Source organism: Diceros bicornis, chromosome 24, assembly GCF_020826845.1.
Source record: "Diceros bicornis minor isolate mBicDic1 chromosome 24, mDicBic1.mat.cur, whole genome shotgun sequence".
Taxonomy (NCBI): domain Eukaryota; kingdom Metazoa; phylum Chordata; class Mammalia; order Perissodactyla; family Rhinocerotidae; genus Diceros; species Diceros bicornis.
In genome coordinates, this window is record NC_080763.1 from 27,255,482 (window position 1) to 27,273,411 (window position 17,930).

Genomic DNA, 17,930 nt, shown 5'->3' on the forward strand with positions numbered 1-17,930 from the left:
GTCAACTTAACTGAGCAAGGTGTTATGCCAACACGTTGACTCAGGGTCCTGACCAGCCCTGATCCTAGACTTTTCTGACAATTCTCTGGTCTTATTTCCATTCTCAGTAGTTGTATGCATTTTATCGGCAACCCTTGTTCCAAGCCCACCTTCCAAGTGGTCTGGTTGAAATGCAGTAGTAATTGCAGATGTCTCCGATGAACACATCAGCCAAAACATTAATGAACTTTTTCAGCCAGTAAATCCAGCTCATTCTGTGGCTGCATAATTATATAGCTGTATCATTCTGTCAGGTGTCAATGGCCTTAATTTTTTCTGGTCAGATAGAACAATCAATATAAGTGTTCTTTGTTCCTCCCCCTTCTGGCTTTGATTCTCTGATTTGTGCCACTTCCCCCACTGCGGCTACGTAGAACAAGCAAACTGTTGATTAGAGGGCTCAAGAGTTTGAGCAATAATTGTGTGCCTTCAAACCTCACTGCCTGAACAGCTGAAATCCCAATTGACACAAGCAACCTCTAGGGACAAAAGCAACCCTTGTTCTACATTCCTTTGTTAACAGAAACCATTCTGTTAACAATTCTAAAAGTATTTTAAGGATCCATCTCTATAAATCCCTGTGCTAGGAACTGAATAATAGGAATGAGACCATTATTCAATTAGAGCAAATTAAATCCAACAGGATAAGTAAGGAGGAAATCTACATATTTCTTTAATACACACTGTGTCTAGATTCTCCTTTTTGAGTCACACTCAGAAGTAAATCTTTGAAAGAAAAACAAATAAAATAAATCTTTGGGCAACATCCTTGAGTTTTGTTTAGATGGGAAATTTCAAATCCTGTTCAGAAGTCCAAACACTTGTGAGGATTCCAATGTGATTTAAATAAGCCACCATCCCTGATAATCAAAAGCGAAAACATAAAACCAAGAAAACTGCATGCTTTCCTCTCACCTGTCTCATCTCTTATCCTAATTATACCTTATACTTACTAATGTTCTAAGTGCTTTTTGACAAGACAGCAGTGGTACATCAATAGATACTGCATGAACTTGAGTAGGCAAGTCGAGTCACTCAAAGGCCTTCTTTCAATCTCTTGGATCATTATTGCAAAGATAAAAGCAGGTTTCTGAAAAAGTAAAATTCAAAGGAACCTAGCAATTAGAATGGTGAAAATACTAGGTTATCTGGTCCATTTCCCTGGTTCGTTCGGAAATGTCGCAAATGAGCTATGCTGATTTGACTAGTATAATTTGAAATGTTACAGGTGATAGAGTTTGCCTTTCTTCCAAGAGAATAGATCTATCTGATTTCTCCTCTTTGGCTTTTATATAAGAATTTTTGTTCAACTCCATTATTATTAGGGATGGCATTTGAAATTATTCTGAATCATTTCTTTAAATCTTGAATATTTATTTTTTACAGATATCTAGGAGCTGTTTCTTGCTGCAAGATGCAAGATTCTATGGAGAACATGTAAAAGCATTTTTTCTTTTGAGATATTTATAAAATGTCTCTCTTTCTATACATTACACACACACACGCATCCATGGGTAAATATAAAAAAAATTTGCATTTGTCACAGCACAAATAAATATATTTAAATTTAAAATAGCCTACAGATCTTTAGACATATTCCTCAGATAGCTGAGATTTAATATCATGTATTTAATTTCTTACATTAAATGGCTAAAAGAAGGAAGAGTCATTAATATTTTATTTATATGTCTCAAATTTGTATGTTTTCAGAGGTTATAAGAACCTTAGTAATCATCTAAACCTTCAAAGCTAAAAATTTAATGCTTTGTTGGAGTCAGGACACCTGCCTCTGTTTGAGGTAGCAATAGTCATCAACTTTATGGATATTCTTGAGAACTTAAGACGAGTCAGTGTTTGGTGTCATTGTACATTGGGGAGGTGATTGTGGAAATAGGATGGTGTAAAAAGATTAAAAGAATAAACCTTGCCTCTAAGGTGATTATAACTTCATACAAAAAAAACATGCCCACAAGAACTGATATTCAGTGCAGGATAGTGGAGTCTAGTTGCGACGTAAATATTTAAAATGTGTGGATAATTTTACATAATCATTTACCATTTAAAAGCATAAAAAAAAAAACCCTATGTCAAAAAAAATGCTATTCTGGCCATCACATTTACAATATGAACTAAAATTTGAGTCATAACATACTTCTAATCATTGATATGTGTGTGTCACTTGAGTTGTCAGTCAAAACAGTAGCATCATCGTTAGTTGTCCTTACTCTTTATTTAACCCCTTAGTCCCTAAATCATTTTTGATGCTTTTCTCTAGAGTCCACCTCCCATTTACATGCTTAAGTGAAAAGTGCTAGCTGGTATATATCCATTCTGATACCAGCTATTAAGTCCTAGGACAATGACTTCTAAACTCTTATCAATAAGTTTATAAAGGCTACTTTTTGCTAATCTATAAGCTTTGAAAAGGGTTGAAGAGGCAGTGCCTACTTTTTAAACACCAAGGTTGCAAAGTGGGAATATTTTTTGCCTGATTTTGATCTTTAATTCAGTGTTTTTCTTTTGTTTTTATTGTTTTGTATTAGCAGGGAGTGTAGTGGGGAATATCTTTCTATTTTAAGCCTAGGTAAGGCTATTCATGAGCAGTGATTATTCATATGCTGCAAAAACATGGACTGTTTAGTTTGATTTGGTTTTAGAAGGTTGGGGTTAGAGATGGGAGATGAGGTTAGAGATGGGGGTAGGGTTTTAGAAGGTTGGGGTTAGGGATGTTTGTTCAGGAAAAGAGAAGGCAATCCTCCTAGGTTCCCCCTGTAATCGTTGAAGAAGTAAGATATCCTATGGTGGGGTATGGGTTACAGTTCCAGAATGTCTTACCAGTAAGTCTTGACTGCTCTTCTTACCAACCTTCTGTCCCCTCTCATTTGAATAGTAATGGAAGGGGGTCAGGTAGGTAGCTCCTTGGCCCCACTTAGGTCTAATCCTCATTACTTGTGAAGTCAACTCCCACCGCTTTCCCTCTGTTCCGTTCCCCTAGTCTAAGTCTGAAATGGGGAGTAGAGAAGTGTCAGTCCTCTAGCTTTCCTTCCCTGTCCCAACTCCTTCAGGCTCGACCTTTCCCTCTCGTCTCAGGAGCTACATTATTGCATCTCTTTCCTTGGATTTGAAAATTCTCCCTTTAGAATGAGGAAGAGGGCTAAGGATAGGGAATGGGGGCCCACCTCTCCTTGTCTCCCCACCAGGACACCTCAGACATTCACCATGCGAGCTCTTTTGACTCCACAGAGAGCAGCTGAGCGCTTCCCCTTCCCCCTGTTGGGCCTCAATGGAAACCCTCATATGAGAGGGTGCTTCATTTTCTCAATCTCAGATTCCCGTCCATCCCAGATTTCCCAACTTCCTGGCCATGTCATTTAGTGTTTGCTGTGTAACAAGCCACTCCAAAACTTTGTTACTTATTTGCTCATGTTTCCATGCATCATGTGGGTGCTTTTTCTTTTCCAGGCTGGCTCAGATGGAGGGGGATGGTCTTGATGGCCTCTGTCACGTGCTCAGGGGCTCAGCTGAGCTGGTTGAGTGGGCTTGGATATCTGGGTTTCTCTTCTCGTGAGCTTTCATCTTCCAGGAGCCTAGACTGGCCTTCTTCATATGTCAGTCTCAGGCTTCAGCAGCATGAGAGGGCACCAACATGCAACGGCTATTCAAACCTCTGCTTACCTCACATTTGCTAACATGCCCTGTGCCAAGGGGTGGAAAAATAGACTCAACCTCTGATGGGAAGAGTGGCAAGTCCCATTGCAAAGGGGCACGGATATCAGAATGGGATTCTGCAATTTTGCAGATAGCTATTTTACAAATTAACACATTGGCAGAGAGCTTGGGAATGGCTCTGGTTGCTATAATACTATTTCTCTCTTCAGCTTTCTCCCTCTCAACCCTAAATTCAGGCCAAAAGTGAAGGCAGAAACTAGTGACTTTCACAGAGGAATTTTCCTTTTTTTTTTTCTTTAGAATATGACATTTTGGAATTAATCATGGCTCTTCCTGCCATATCTCATGTTCTTCTTTTTCTTTCTTTTTTTTTTTTTTCTCAGTACGTCTTGTCATTTTGCCCTAAATTGAGTTAACTGCTTTTTGAAAAATTAAGTGTCTCTTTTAAAATTTTTAAATCTTTTTTTATATTTCCTCTTGGATGCTTTTAAGCACTTTATCTGCTTTTGTTTTGGGTATTTATGATATATCATTGTTATCTATAAAATGTGTTTTACTTGTATGGGATGTACTCTCCATTTCTTTTCTTTTCTTTTGAACAAAGACAGTTATGCTGTAAAAGTGGCCCCCATGCTGATCTACACTTTTCTCTAGACATTTTCTCTGAGCTCAGTAAGTTGCTGTTTATCATCCTCCTTTGTTTGTAACCAGATTTGAGGCTAGTGCTGGAGTTCTCACAAACAAATCAATTTGAATTAATTTGCCAAGTAGAGTTAACGAGGCATTGTATGAACTCAAGATATACTACAACAACTGCATTCCCTGAGGTTGTTTCCTCACTGGGAAAATTTTGGTTCGTGTACCACGTTGCAGTAGTGTATACCTGGCCTTTGAATCTTACTCTAAATGATGCGTGGCTGCCAACTGGTTCATTTTTTGAAAAGCCTTGGAAATGCCATATAACCAAACAAATAGGAGTATAGACAATTCTTTAATTAATATCTTTGTGGGGGACGGTGATCTTCAAGATCTATACTCTTGGATACTTGCCTATGCTAGGAGTCCTATTTCTAATGATGTTCTAAGCAGAAGTTTGAGAAACATCAAAACAGGGAAAATATGTTTCTTAGATGATCTTTGAGGTCTCCTCAACCTTAAAATTGTAGACAACCTTAAAATTGTATAATTGAGAAGTCTCAAAATATAAACTGTGAGTTCCAAAGAACTCTACTCCTAGAAACTACTTTTTAATTATAAAACACAAAAAACATTTGCTTAAGAGGGACTTCAGTGGTTATTTGAATTTCCCCTCATCCCCACCCCTCCACCCCCAGACATCTTCATCTGTCACCAACAGGTTCTCTAGCAAGGGGAAGTTCCTTCAGACTGTAAAGGCTGGTACAAACAAAACAAATAGGAAAATTCAGTCCTCCTAAAAGGCAAGGAAATGGTAATAGAGTTCCTCAAAGGAGCTCAAATCTCTGAGTCTTACATAAATAACTTCCGAGGATGCATAAGAAATTTGAACTCCACGCCCCTGATAATGTTTGCTCAGAAATAGCGATGGGAGTCAGTTAGAATAGAAAACTTTGGGAAATAGAATAGTTTGGGAAAAGTGTCCTAAATTTTACATTGTATACAAGGATAGATCTCTTAAACTTGGGACTGATATATAAAAATTCTCAGGTGTTTCATTTGACAGATAAGTTGGTATACATTTAGCCATATTTAACAAAGATTCTGGTGAGGGCTAAGGACTAACGTGGGCTCATCAAAGCAAGTCTTACCAAACTAGTCTAAATTCCCTTTGGATAGCGTTAGCAAATTGGCAGATGAGGAGAATTTTATAAATATAGTGTATCTTCATTTCCCTGGAAGAGTATGATATAAAGAGAGCTGTGAGAGCATCTTAAGGAGATCTGCCTCTGAGTGAACTAAAGCTCTCTAATTACTCTGTACCTATTGATGTGTAACAAATTGCCCCAAAACTTAGTGGCTTAAAACAACAAACATTTATTTTCTCACAGTTTCTGTAGGTCAGGATTTGGTAGCAGCTTAGCTGAGTGGTTCTGTATCAAGGTGTCTGATGAGTTGAAGTCAAGATATCAACTGGGGCTGCAGTCATCTCAAGGCTTATCTAGTCCTGGAGGATCTGGTGGCCTCAGTTCCTTGACATGTGGGTGTCTCCATAGGTTCTTGTGTGTCCTTATGATATAACACTAGCTACGCCAGAGTGAGTGATGAGAGACAGAGAGAGGGAGTCACGGTGCCTTTTCTGACCTGGTCTCTAAAGCCACACACAGTCACTTCCACCACATCCTGTGCTTTAGAATTGAGTCACTCAATTAAATCCAGCCCACATTCAAAGTCGGAAAATCAAGCTCCACCTCTTACAGAGAGGAGTTTCAAAGAATTTGTAAACATTTCAAAGCCACCACATAATCTTCCTATTCTGTAAATTTTTCAGAGTCTGGAATGAATGCTCAAAAGATATGCTTATCAAATTTGCAGATGACACAAAGCTAAGAAGGGTATTTCCTGCAAGAAACAAAAGACCTAGAGTCTTATCAGGTTGGAATATTGTTATGAAACAAAACAGAATAAATGTAATGGGATGTAATTAAAGTCTTGCTTTGAGGTTTATAAAGTGTGCTACGTGAATGTAAGATGGCCCGAACTTTTGGGGAAGCAATTTTAGTTGGAAACAAGCCTAATAGGTGACTGTGCTGTGACGTGGTGGTTTAGACAACTGTTGCAAACCAGTGTATTAACCAGGTCAAGGGTGGGTGGTACATGGTACAGTGACTGTTATTTTTAGATCCCTTGGAAATAATATATTCATTTGTAGGCATGAGGTTCAAGGTTGGTCTAGAGGGCCTATAATTTATAAACACCAGAGATTCCATAAGATCTAAGCAGGAAGAGTGCTATAGCAAGTTTATTATGGCATCAGAGATATTGATATTGGTGTGACTTTCCTATTCATGAGGATGGAAATGTTCCTATTTTTTGCCCATTGAAATTGTCCTCCCAAACCTCCTACCTGTCCTCTGAGCTGTGTAGGGACACTACACATGCATGTTTGAATGAATAGAACTTTTTTTACCAAATATTCTAGCACTCTGGCTTTAAAACCGTTGAGTTTGATATCCTCTGCAAGAGAGGAATGAAAGGAAAGAGGGATGGGGGTGAGGAGAGGAAGGTGGTTAGCGAGAAATGAAAGAAATCAAGAATAATGAGAAACAGGGAGATCACACAGAGGGTAGGTATGCAGGAATGCGTAGATCGTGGAGAAGAGTGAGCCCCAAACTAACACTGTGGCTCTTGCAACAGGAGGAAATAAGTGATAAGAAGAAGGGCACCTGTGGGAGTCTTGAAGGGATCATATGTCAAACAGCTGAAAGCCAAACATTAAGGCTTTATGTTGAAAAGGAAATTTGAAAAGATTTGATACTAAAAATTGCATAGTGTGGTAATTCTTGTTAAGTCTGCCTTCTTTTTAGTGTAACTCTTCTGAATCAAGTGCAGATATAACAATAACAACAATAGTAATAAATCATATTGAGGTTTATTTTGTGCCACACACTGTGCTAAGGGCTTTACATACATCTAATCCTCAGTTAATTCTCACAACACTTTGTTGCAGTTATCATTATAATCCTCATTTTATATATGAAGAAACTAAAGCTTAAAGATACATCAAGACGTTGATATATTTAACTTGTTTACCAGAAAGGAACTAGATGAAATCCAGATATTGAAATTGACTAGTCTAGCTTCAGGGCATATTATGGAATAATTATAGAAGGAAAAAAGTGACACCATTTGAGGAAGGAAAGAAAATCTTATAGCCAATTTATGTTTGGTTAATTTATAGCATGCTATTTTTGAAAGTGGCTCTTAAATAAAGAATAACTGCTAGATAGACCTATCATACTGAAGAAAGTTTCATTAGATATTACTTGGAAATATTCTCTTAAACTATGAAAGCGAATAAAGATATTGCAATCACCTGGACCTTGCATTATTAACCTTCCTGGGATTGAAATTATCCTTAATGGATGAGGATAAGTGAGGAGAAACTCCAAGAGCAATGAGCTTCGGGAAGAGAGTTGAGAATGGCTTCAATATACAGGGAAAAGATAGGGATGGTGATGTATCTTCTAATTGTTGTATCAGGATAAATGGTCGTTAGTATAATAACACCTCAACAGAATGGCACTTTGATTTAGATTTGGGATATGAAAAGTTCAGTGTTAACACGTTTGCATACAGACTAACCTCAGATAGCCTCGACAAAGGTCAAGGAATAGGAACATGGTCACTTGGATAGGTGGACATAGAGCACCAGGGTTACATCTCTAGCATGGTCCCCATTCCCTTCCGCTAGCCTATAAGGTACTCAAACATGAGGACTGAATGTGTGTAGGTACATCAATGAGAGAACATAGGCAGAGATCAAAGTTCAATGGAAACAACAAGATTGGAAGGGTCCTGGAGGATTCTCTAGGCTGGGAACCTTCCCGTACCCCACCAACAATACATGTACACATTCCCTTTCACTGTTTGTTGGGAGAAAGGTCTTCCATTTTGGAGCCTTAGACATGTGTTAGGAAATGATCCTGAGAATTAATATAAATTACAGACTCTCCCTATGCCCAGCCTCTTCTAACTTCCCATGAGCTAAGTCCTTGTCTGGGTTATTACATGTAATTCTCATAAAATCTTGTAATATAGGTATTATTATCTTCATCTTTTTTTTTCAAACTAATGAAGAAACTGAGACATCTAGATTAAGTAAATTGCCTAAGTTCACAGACCTGGTAAATGTCTGAGATAGGATTGCATCCAAAATCTGTCTGACTCCATAGCCAATGATCTCTTCACTCATGTTTGAGCCATCTTTGCTTAAACAGCTCAACTGCTGTAGCCTAGAGGTTGTGGACCAATACTATGACTTTGATATAGGAAGGAAATGATAATATGTCTGGCCACGTATATCTTCCATTTCTGAACATATGCAGTAGACATGAGGCAGTGAGCTTCATCAGCCAAGTCTGTATGCCTGGGTGACCCACACTGCTTTCCAGGGTAAACATCTCATCACTTTGGAATGGTGGTTCCCCTTGGCTCGTGGAATTACTTAAGGGAGTCTGGAAAAGCTCCCTTACTTAATAATGCCCTTGTGCTCTGGGTGTATTAATTCACTTCCCTCAGCCGATCAGTTTTCTGCTCCAAGAGATTAATTTCTTTACCTTGGCACACTAAAGAATCAAGGCTCACAACATATAAGTAGTTCTTTTTTCTTCAGCCCCAAAGGTGTGTTGTGAGGATTAATGAAATGATGCTTATAATTGCATTTTGAGCTACTTGGTCAAAAGGCACTTTATAAATACAAGATATTAGTTCCTTGTTGAGGTCCATCTATCACTTACAAGTGGCCAAACATTCTAGATGACCTTTGGGTAGCACAACACCCCTCCTTCTGACTTAAGGAGAGTTCGTCTGGGTTAATGCCAGGAATAATACCAGAGCTGAGTTCAGAGAGTTTCCCCAGTTCCTTTTCTTTAGTGTCTCATATTTACTTTGAAACTCACAAAGTGTTCTTTGGGGAGAGAGACATTGTCAGAACCCCTGAAATGCCCTACTACTTGAGCCTACCCACATCGATTTTCTTTTGCCTCTAGCTCTAATACATAGTATTCGTTCTTTGACTGTTCATTAGACCTATAGTCTCATTTTTTACTGTCAACAAAACAATAAAGAAAACATTTCCTTTCTTTATTCCAGGACTCAAAACAAAATGCAAAAATACCTCTGGCATTAATTTTGCTCAGATGAATGTTGTTACAATATTCCTATTAGCATATCCACGTGCTTGACAATATTTCAGATGATATTAATAGGCTACCCGCAAGAAAGCATTTTCTGCCAGCCTGGTGCAAATTGCCTGAACCTTTAAGCCACTCTCCCTCAACTTAGCAGCAGTATATCATCATTACCTGTGGCTGGACCAAGAAATCACATTTGTCAATGCCTGAATTGCTCTTTTATTTTCAGTGGCTTTAGAAACCCACTTTATTTGGAAATGGGGTTAGCTGAGCATATTTTTAGAAGATGCAAAAATATAAAAAACAACAGCTGGGAGACTTAGGGGATATTTAGGGTGTTTCCTTTTCTATGGTCAGTTGATCTTTGGTAGATATCCTTTGTGGGACCAAATGGAATATGGTCATCTTTTGAATGGAGGCCTGGTAAAGTTCTGAGAGCATGGAAGCACACCATGGAACCAATGTGCTTCCTTTAAATCATTAGGAAAGAGGTGAATCATATTAATAATAATAGTTTAACTATATTGAATGTTTTTCATACCCCAGGTTCTGAATATGCTCTACCTCATATTTTCCTATACCATGTAAGACACTATGGTGAATTGGAAAATGGGCAAACTGAGGGTAAGTGATTTGCACAAGGTCACACAGCTAGTAAATGGTATAAATTTAGAAGTCAAAGCCAAGTTTGTCTCCAAAGCCCATGTTCTTAACTTCTATGCTGTGTTGATTATGGCTTTAAGAAAATTGGTATAGCGTGTAATGAATAGGATCTATGTTTGGACTAATAGAGTTAAAAATGATGTTGTGAAAGTTATTTTCTGTGCTATATAAGAGTTATGTTTTTAGTTCTTCAATTTAAAGAATGTTTACTCCTTTGAGACTGTCAACAAATTTCAAATTTACTCCTCTGGGATCAGAAAGAGGAACTAATGTATTGGGGAACTATACAAGGGTCAGCTTGCTTTCTGTGTCTTATCTTCCTCCGTTCTCTTTTCCTAAATGGATCCATCTAAATGTAGAAAATGCGAGTCATTTCTACATAAAGGTTGGAGCTATATGTATGAACCAGTTGGGCCTTAATAATCTCACCTCAGAGTATTCTGCTCTTCACAATATTATAATTCAACAGTGCAAGTTGTGTGTGTCTCCGGAAGTGGAAATATTTGATAATAGAACCAACAGTACAAAAGTAAATGACCACAGGGGGCCAAGGGTATAAAAATCTCAATTGCTAATTAAAAAAATGGATGAGGATACATACACACACACACACACACACACACACACACAGACCCTACGTTTATTTTAAATAGAATAAAATGTGACTAATTTTTTTCTAAAATTCAGTTCCACGTAGGTGAGTGTTGGATCCATATAAGTAATTTAAGAACTGTCTATTTGAAGATCTCATTGTGCAATTTATAGATTTCTCAGTGTGGTTGAGAACTGCAGTCATGACTTTTTTTGATCTAATTAGCAATGCACATATGCCTCTTTTTAATGGCATTATGGCATTACTATTCATAAGACCACTCTTTCTCAAGGATAGCCTCACTTTCTGTTGAAGAATTGATTTCACTCTTTGTTTAAATTTTCATACTGGTTGCTATACGAAATGTACAACTGAATGTTATTAAGGATTTAATATGAATGTATATGAATTTGACGAGGTTTGCTCAGCTTTCAGAGTAGTCCCTATGTATGAATTTTTATATTTAGAAGGTTGTTTGCTCTTCAATCAGTCTGACAAATGGGGCTTGGGGCAAATGAACTCATTCTCATGCACATGTTTCTAAAACAGTTCTCACTAATTTTTGAGATAAATTAAAATAAAAACCAACAAGAACATGAAAAGAGACTAAGAACAATGTTAATGTGGCAATTTAAACCAATTTGGTTTGCCAAATGACCTTCCATCTTTCACAACTTTTAACAGTATGCAAGATCACTATCCTTAGCGCCAGATCCTATCAATCTGGTGTGAAAAACTTAAAACTTTTTTCTAAATGTCTTTAAAGCTGAGGTGGAGAAGAATGACTCTCTTTCTTTCAATTTCTGAAGGATCTGAGGTTGAATCGTGGCTATGCTGTCCTCCCAGCATATCATTTATTGATTATCCAACATAGATTTCTCTTTTTCTAGCCTGTTCCATGCCCCAAAATGATTTTCTGTTGGAGCTTTCTGCTTTAAAGAGAGTAGATCGAGGAGGGATGCTCAGGAGCACCAAGAACCCTATGTATTTGGAGGAAGTAAATCAATGCAACTTCTTACTTAATTAATTTGGTGTATATAGTACTCTGCCAATTTGGAACTTTGAATACTTCTGATTTTGCCCTGCATGTTACTGAGAATATTTAGCTTTATATTTGCTGTTGACTTCACTAATCCATTCCACAGTGAATGGAATGAAGGTCATTACTATATTTAATGTTGCAGCCAACAATGACAGTTACGAAAACCCAAAGTAATAGAAGACATTCAAGGTGAATCTGGCACAACCCGTTTGCCATTTCTGAGTATAATATTCCGTCATGACTAAAACTTGAGAGGGGTCAAAACTAAGGAAGATGGATGACATCCCTTGTGATATCTGTCTCCTGTAGGGTAGGATTAAGTGTTAAAGATACAGGTTCTTTTCAGAAAAGTATGTGCTTCTTTTCTATGAAGATATGTGAGAATTTATTCAACTTTATTTTGGGATTAATAGAATTGTGAGTACCCAGATCTACCAGGAAGAATCATTATAGTGATCTCTAACCAGTAGCTGTATTAACAGGTAAAACTAACTTCTTTCACCGTGGCTTATTCAAACACCAAGAAGTTAAGTTGCCTTTCTGTTTTTTCTCTTTGCCTGCACCCTCCCTTTTTTTCTGGGAGAAATAATACTTTGAGGAAAACTTTAAATTATACACTGCAATCCAAAATTGTTAATTGTTCTTTCCATTCATTGCACTTTGCCCTTTGATATGCTAATATATCATGTTGTAAGCCAGCCAAATAGGGTCCCATAAGGTAGGCTGGAAACAGATCCATAGCTGCCTCTTTCATGAGCTTTGTTTTTTGTTGCTGTTGTTTTGTTTTGTTTTTATTCCTGGGTAGTCAGGATAATGAATCAGCATCTTAGAATAATTTGCTCATGGGAGAAATGAATGGAGAATCTTGGAAACATCGCCCAACATAGTCACCCTTTTCCCATCCTACCCATCACAGAAGGGAGGTACCAGTTTACTCATATGTGGAATCTTCTCTGCCAATAAGAACTCCTATATGGAGGTCTCCCTAAGATTCAAATGCTGTGACAAGCTTCTACTATTCACTTGGCCTGATGCTATATTTAATTCTAATATTCTTTTTGGCTTGTAGACTTCTTTGTAAATTGTTTCCAAGCCACCTGTTTTGAGATTTTGATTTCATTTTTAATGTTGGTAATTTGGATGAGATTTCCTAAGTTCCAAATAGGCCTATGAGTGAAAAGTAATGAATTAAAATTCACTAGTTTCTGCTTGATCACTGTGAGGTTGGTTGATGAGATAGAACAGTTCCCAAAGCATGGCTTCATTATTTTGTAATTTGAAGCATATTCATTAAGGGTATATCTGCACAACACCACTCTCCAAGTTTGTCCAATTAGACAAACCATCCAAGAGTGATAACAACAGTTACAAAAGAAAGAAGGGAGCATAGTAGCTGTTAAAAGCATTATGTTTGAGGCTTGAAACTAATTAAATATTTCATGCTTGAAAAAAGTATCCCTAACAGGCTTCGTCAATAGATGCTTGTTCCTATGAGAGGTAGGTAAGAGAGAGAAGATAAGAGAGAGAGAGATTAGGTAAACATATAGAGCCTGAGTCTATTAGTAATAATAAAATATAGGTGCTCAAAAGTCTGCAAATGCTCTTTCACTATATTTATAGCTGCTTTAATTTTAGATATTTACTTTGGGTTTCCTTCTTTTTTAAAATGTGGAACAAATTGGGACAAAGGAATAGAGATATAAAGAGTCATCTGTAATACTCTACCTATTTAACACAGGTGATAGGGTGCTAGGGCCCCCTTTACGGAATAAGCCTCCCTTGACCATCAAGGATTAAATTGTCTTCTTTGCCTTCCCTCTGCCAGAAGGTAGAATAGTGACAAACACTGGAGAGGAGAATAAAGAAGTGCATGGCCCCATGCTTCTGATAGGATACAGCAGAATGAGAGTGGAGTGTGCGTGACTGAGACACTGAGGGTCCCCTACCATATTATGAAGCTGATCCGGCAGGTGAATTGCTCACAGATCAAGGAGATCCTTGTGCCTCCATTGGCCCAATTAAGGTATGGTAGGGGTGAGATGGAGAAGAGTGAAGGTAAACCCATTTCTCTCAATGGCCAAACCTCTTACTGATTCCCCTCCCAGGCCATATTTTCAAAACATGCTGGAACACTGCATAGCTAAGACTAACCTGGCCTCAAACCTATCAGCCAAGGGCAGAGTGACTTCGACTCCACCTCTACTAAAGATAAATTGATATCTATCTCTAAAAACTTCATAAAACAAACCAAAAACCTAGGATGTTTTTTAATGACTTATTGACTTTTCAGATTGTTCTTTAAGCTGTTTTTTAAACTTTAAAGGCAACACTGATAATGAACGCTTCCAAATGGTAAAACAGAAAATCCCCTTCAAATATAACCGGCCCGTAGAGGAGTGGCTGCAGGAAAAAGGTAACCGTCGTTAAAACTTTCATTTTAAAATCGTTTGATTCTAAACCCTCATTTTTAAAGCCTGCAAATAAATGTTCCTTAAATGATAATCGCCTGCTGCATAAATGACTGTTTTAATTTTCATTATAATTTGTGCCAGCTTCCACCTGCCATATGTTGATAAATCATGCTATAATACATTGCCATTAAAATACAGTTAAAGGGACTAACATCTAGCTTGCTATCAGCATGACAACCACAAACAAGAAATTCCAGGAACCTCTAAAAAAGAAACGTATTATGGCAATTTAACCACTGCATGACATTATTTGTTAATTTGTTTTAAATCACCTCTTCTACCAAAGCTTCTAAAGAACTTTCAAAAGTACTTTCTAAACTCACACCTTGAGGCTGTTTTGGCTTTACTATCTGTAGCATGGTTAGCAAAAAAAAAAAATCACAGATCTACTCTTGTCACTTAAACTGCTTAAAACAAATGTTATAAGGGGAACAACGTTTTTTAACATTTGTTTTTAAACGAAGAAAAGAAAGAGAAAGATGAATTTTGCCTTTAGATTCAAACTTACAGAGGCAAAAGCGTTTTCTAAGAGGTTAATTGCGTCCTAGAGGCTGACTGAAACTTAAAAAGAAACAAATTATTTTACACTTTGGTTGTGTGATTCCCTTGTGTATTTGATGTTTATGCATCAAAAGTGTAAATGTTTAAGACAATGTGTTGGAAAAGGAAAGGCTCATGAAAGGCAAAACAGCAATTTCTGATTTGCTGAAGAAAACAACCACTTTGTTAATAAAAGAGGGCAGCGGTTATACCCGATGTTAGAATTTTCTGTGTGGCTTCTATTTGTTAGGAGGTAAACTATTGTCTTGCAATGAAGAAAATTTTCTATGTTTAAGAAGCTATTTATTCTCTTATTTCCTGAGCCAATATAAGCTCCTCTTGTCTCAAGACCTTAAGTGAGTTCTTAAAATTTGCAGAGATTTGATTGAGTTATATATAAAAAGTAATTGGATATTTTACTTAGTATACAACTTAAAAAACAAAAGACTAGTACAGTTTTAAGTTTGGTGAAAGAATTCAGACCTTTAAACACGGAAAATCCTCACTGAGCCTTAACTGTTTGCCCTGCTTTTAACGTATGTGGTCTAATTAAAAATAAATTAAGAATAACTCTAAAAAGCAAATAATTTTGTTTAGTAATCACCAGCTCATAAAGTCCCTTTAACAATAAAGACGATGATTGCCTCACATTTTAAAAAGAGAAAGAAAACTAGATGCATGTCTGAGTCTCATGTGCCTGAGAGAACTTTTTTGTTTCTTTTAATTTTATGTTAATAATATTTTATTTTACTCCATTGCCGTTTGAAGTCTAAGTTTAATAGCATGCCAGGCATTTTCATTTGTATAAACCATTATAAAGTTATTAGTAGGCTTTTAGTTTTCCTATGAGAGCATTGTTATCAGCTAGCCTTCATATAGAAGGATGCTTTCAGATACACAAAAAGTGAAGGGGTTGGGATGGTTCAGGAGGATGGAGGGAGGCATTCTAGTCTCTTAATCAAATATGTACATGTTTATATATGCATATAATATTGAAAATTATTTGCAAACCTGGAGGCTCTCTCTTCTGCCTTGGTTTAACTGAAGTTATATTTTTTTTGTAATTTGGGTGAGTAACGTCTATTCATTCTATTGCTTTACCCCTTCCTCTGTCTAGCTAACTTTCCCTTCAAAAGGATTAGAAAATGTATACCAAAAGACTTGGTAAAGACAATGACAAAAAAAGGGTACAGACAGAAGGATGACTAGGCAGACGTATTAGGAAGCACTTAAATTGCCTCTTTGGAGTTATTTCTGTCATTGGGGAAGAGGTCTGGGTCACAGCATTCCTGAGTCTGTTTTCTGGCTCTGTCTACTATTGACTGACTTTCTGACCTTAGACAATCCACTTAACTTCTTTATATCTCAGATTTCCCTTCTGAGGAAAGGAGAAATAATACTGCCTATTCGCCAAGGGTGTTCTGAGGTTTAATTAATTAGTCTTTTTGCAACACTGGAGACATGCAAAGATTTAATTTAAGCAGTACGTGAACTTGATGTCCAAATGAGGTAGCAATTAATGACTTCCAAGAGGATAGGCACCCAAAACAAAACAAAAAGTAACCTGCTACAAATCCTGTACTGGGGTTATAGCAAAACTTTGCATAATTGATGATAGAACAATTCTGAGATTGGGATATAGATATAGATATAGATATCACGGTCACTTATTATAAAAAACACAGTTGATCATAATGAGTGACAATAATGAGATGTGGCACTGATTTTGAGAAATCTTGGGCAAATGATAAAACTTTCTCCAGTCAATCCTTTATACTCTTCACAGTGAGAGGGTGGGAATGGCTGTTTCTCACTTATTCACTTACTCTTGCTTAGCTGGGAGAGAGAAATTGATCAGAGAAAGAGATGGCCGGAGACTGAGAATGTCCCACTATTCCTTTAGTGATTGCCAACTTTGCTATGAACCACATAATCCAAGGTATAGAGGCCTTGGCAAGGGTCTTGAAACAGAAGAAAAGCAGATCTAGCCATAAACAGACCATGAAACAGACAAGCAAACAAAAATCCAGATATTTTTCTATGGCATGATGAAAAATTGAAACATAGACAAGCTCCTTCCCTGTCTCACCTCAGCAGTGTCTTGTTTTCAAGAAGTGATTATTCAGATCTCTCTGGGAAAGCAGCAGTAGCCAGGAGTGGAGCAGTGGCTTAATCTTCCAGCCCAGGAAACATGGCTTGCCTTTCCCCAGTCTTGGGCAAGCAAAGACAACTTTATGGAGGGAACATTGGCAATGAAATAAAGGAGATCCACCATTTCTAGCCAGTGTAATTCAGCTTTGCATTTCAATTCTCTCTGACCCTTTTCTTTATTTGTAAGCAATGGCAGAATAACATCACCAGGAAAATGAGATGAGAACCATTAGAGATGTAAAGTACTTTCAGGAATATTAAAAATATTCTGCCTATAATCACTTATAACCATTAACTGATCATCAGTGCTGGACCATATACAAAAAAGGAGATAAATAAATATAATGGTTGGCCAGCAGTTGTGAATGGAAGGGATAGCTTGGCACTGGGGCTGTCTGGTATAAGATACTGATTTTTAATCCTAGAGATCGCCTATTAGGCAGCTTCTTCTTATTTATTCTGTTAAGCTGTCCCAAATGCTTATGCGAGGTTGAGGGCATATTTTATTCTCTCCTTCCATCATGGCGTTTCTTTTGTAGTAAGCTTAGGACTCCCAGAAACAGCTGTTGTCAAAAAATAAACGGTAAAGAGGTATGAGCTCCAGGCCATCACCCAATGTTACTGAGCATTGAACTTTTTGCTGCATCTCGCGTGAGAAATGAGAGGCCAGAGGACAGGCAATGATGCACGTGCACAGGGCACTGAAAGAATTGCGGGGAAAAGAATGGCAATCTATTAGATCTGTTTTGATTGCAGCCTTGGGATCTGCACAATTCTGTTATCATTAAGGCCAGCAGGTTCCATTTCCATGCTCCAAATATTTTTATAGAGTGCAGATCATTTTCACTATAACAAAATTCTCTGGCCTATTCTCCCTACTGCAGTGTTTGAAGCTTCCAAAGGGGTATTATGTATAAATCATTCTTGACTTG

General features: G+C 37.4%; 1 protein-coding gene across 1 annotated transcript in view; it reads left to right on the forward strand.

Annotated features, from left to right (window-relative positions):
* The window catches only part of NRXN3 (neurexin 3), a 1,476,736-nt gene that overhangs the window by 1,313,772 nt on the left and 145,034 nt on the right, over positions 1–17,930 (forward strand). The window contains 1 exon segment of the mRNA XM_058567468.1: positions 14,160–14,249. Within this exon segment, the coding sequence (XP_058423451.1) occupies positions 14,160–14,249 (90 nt within the window).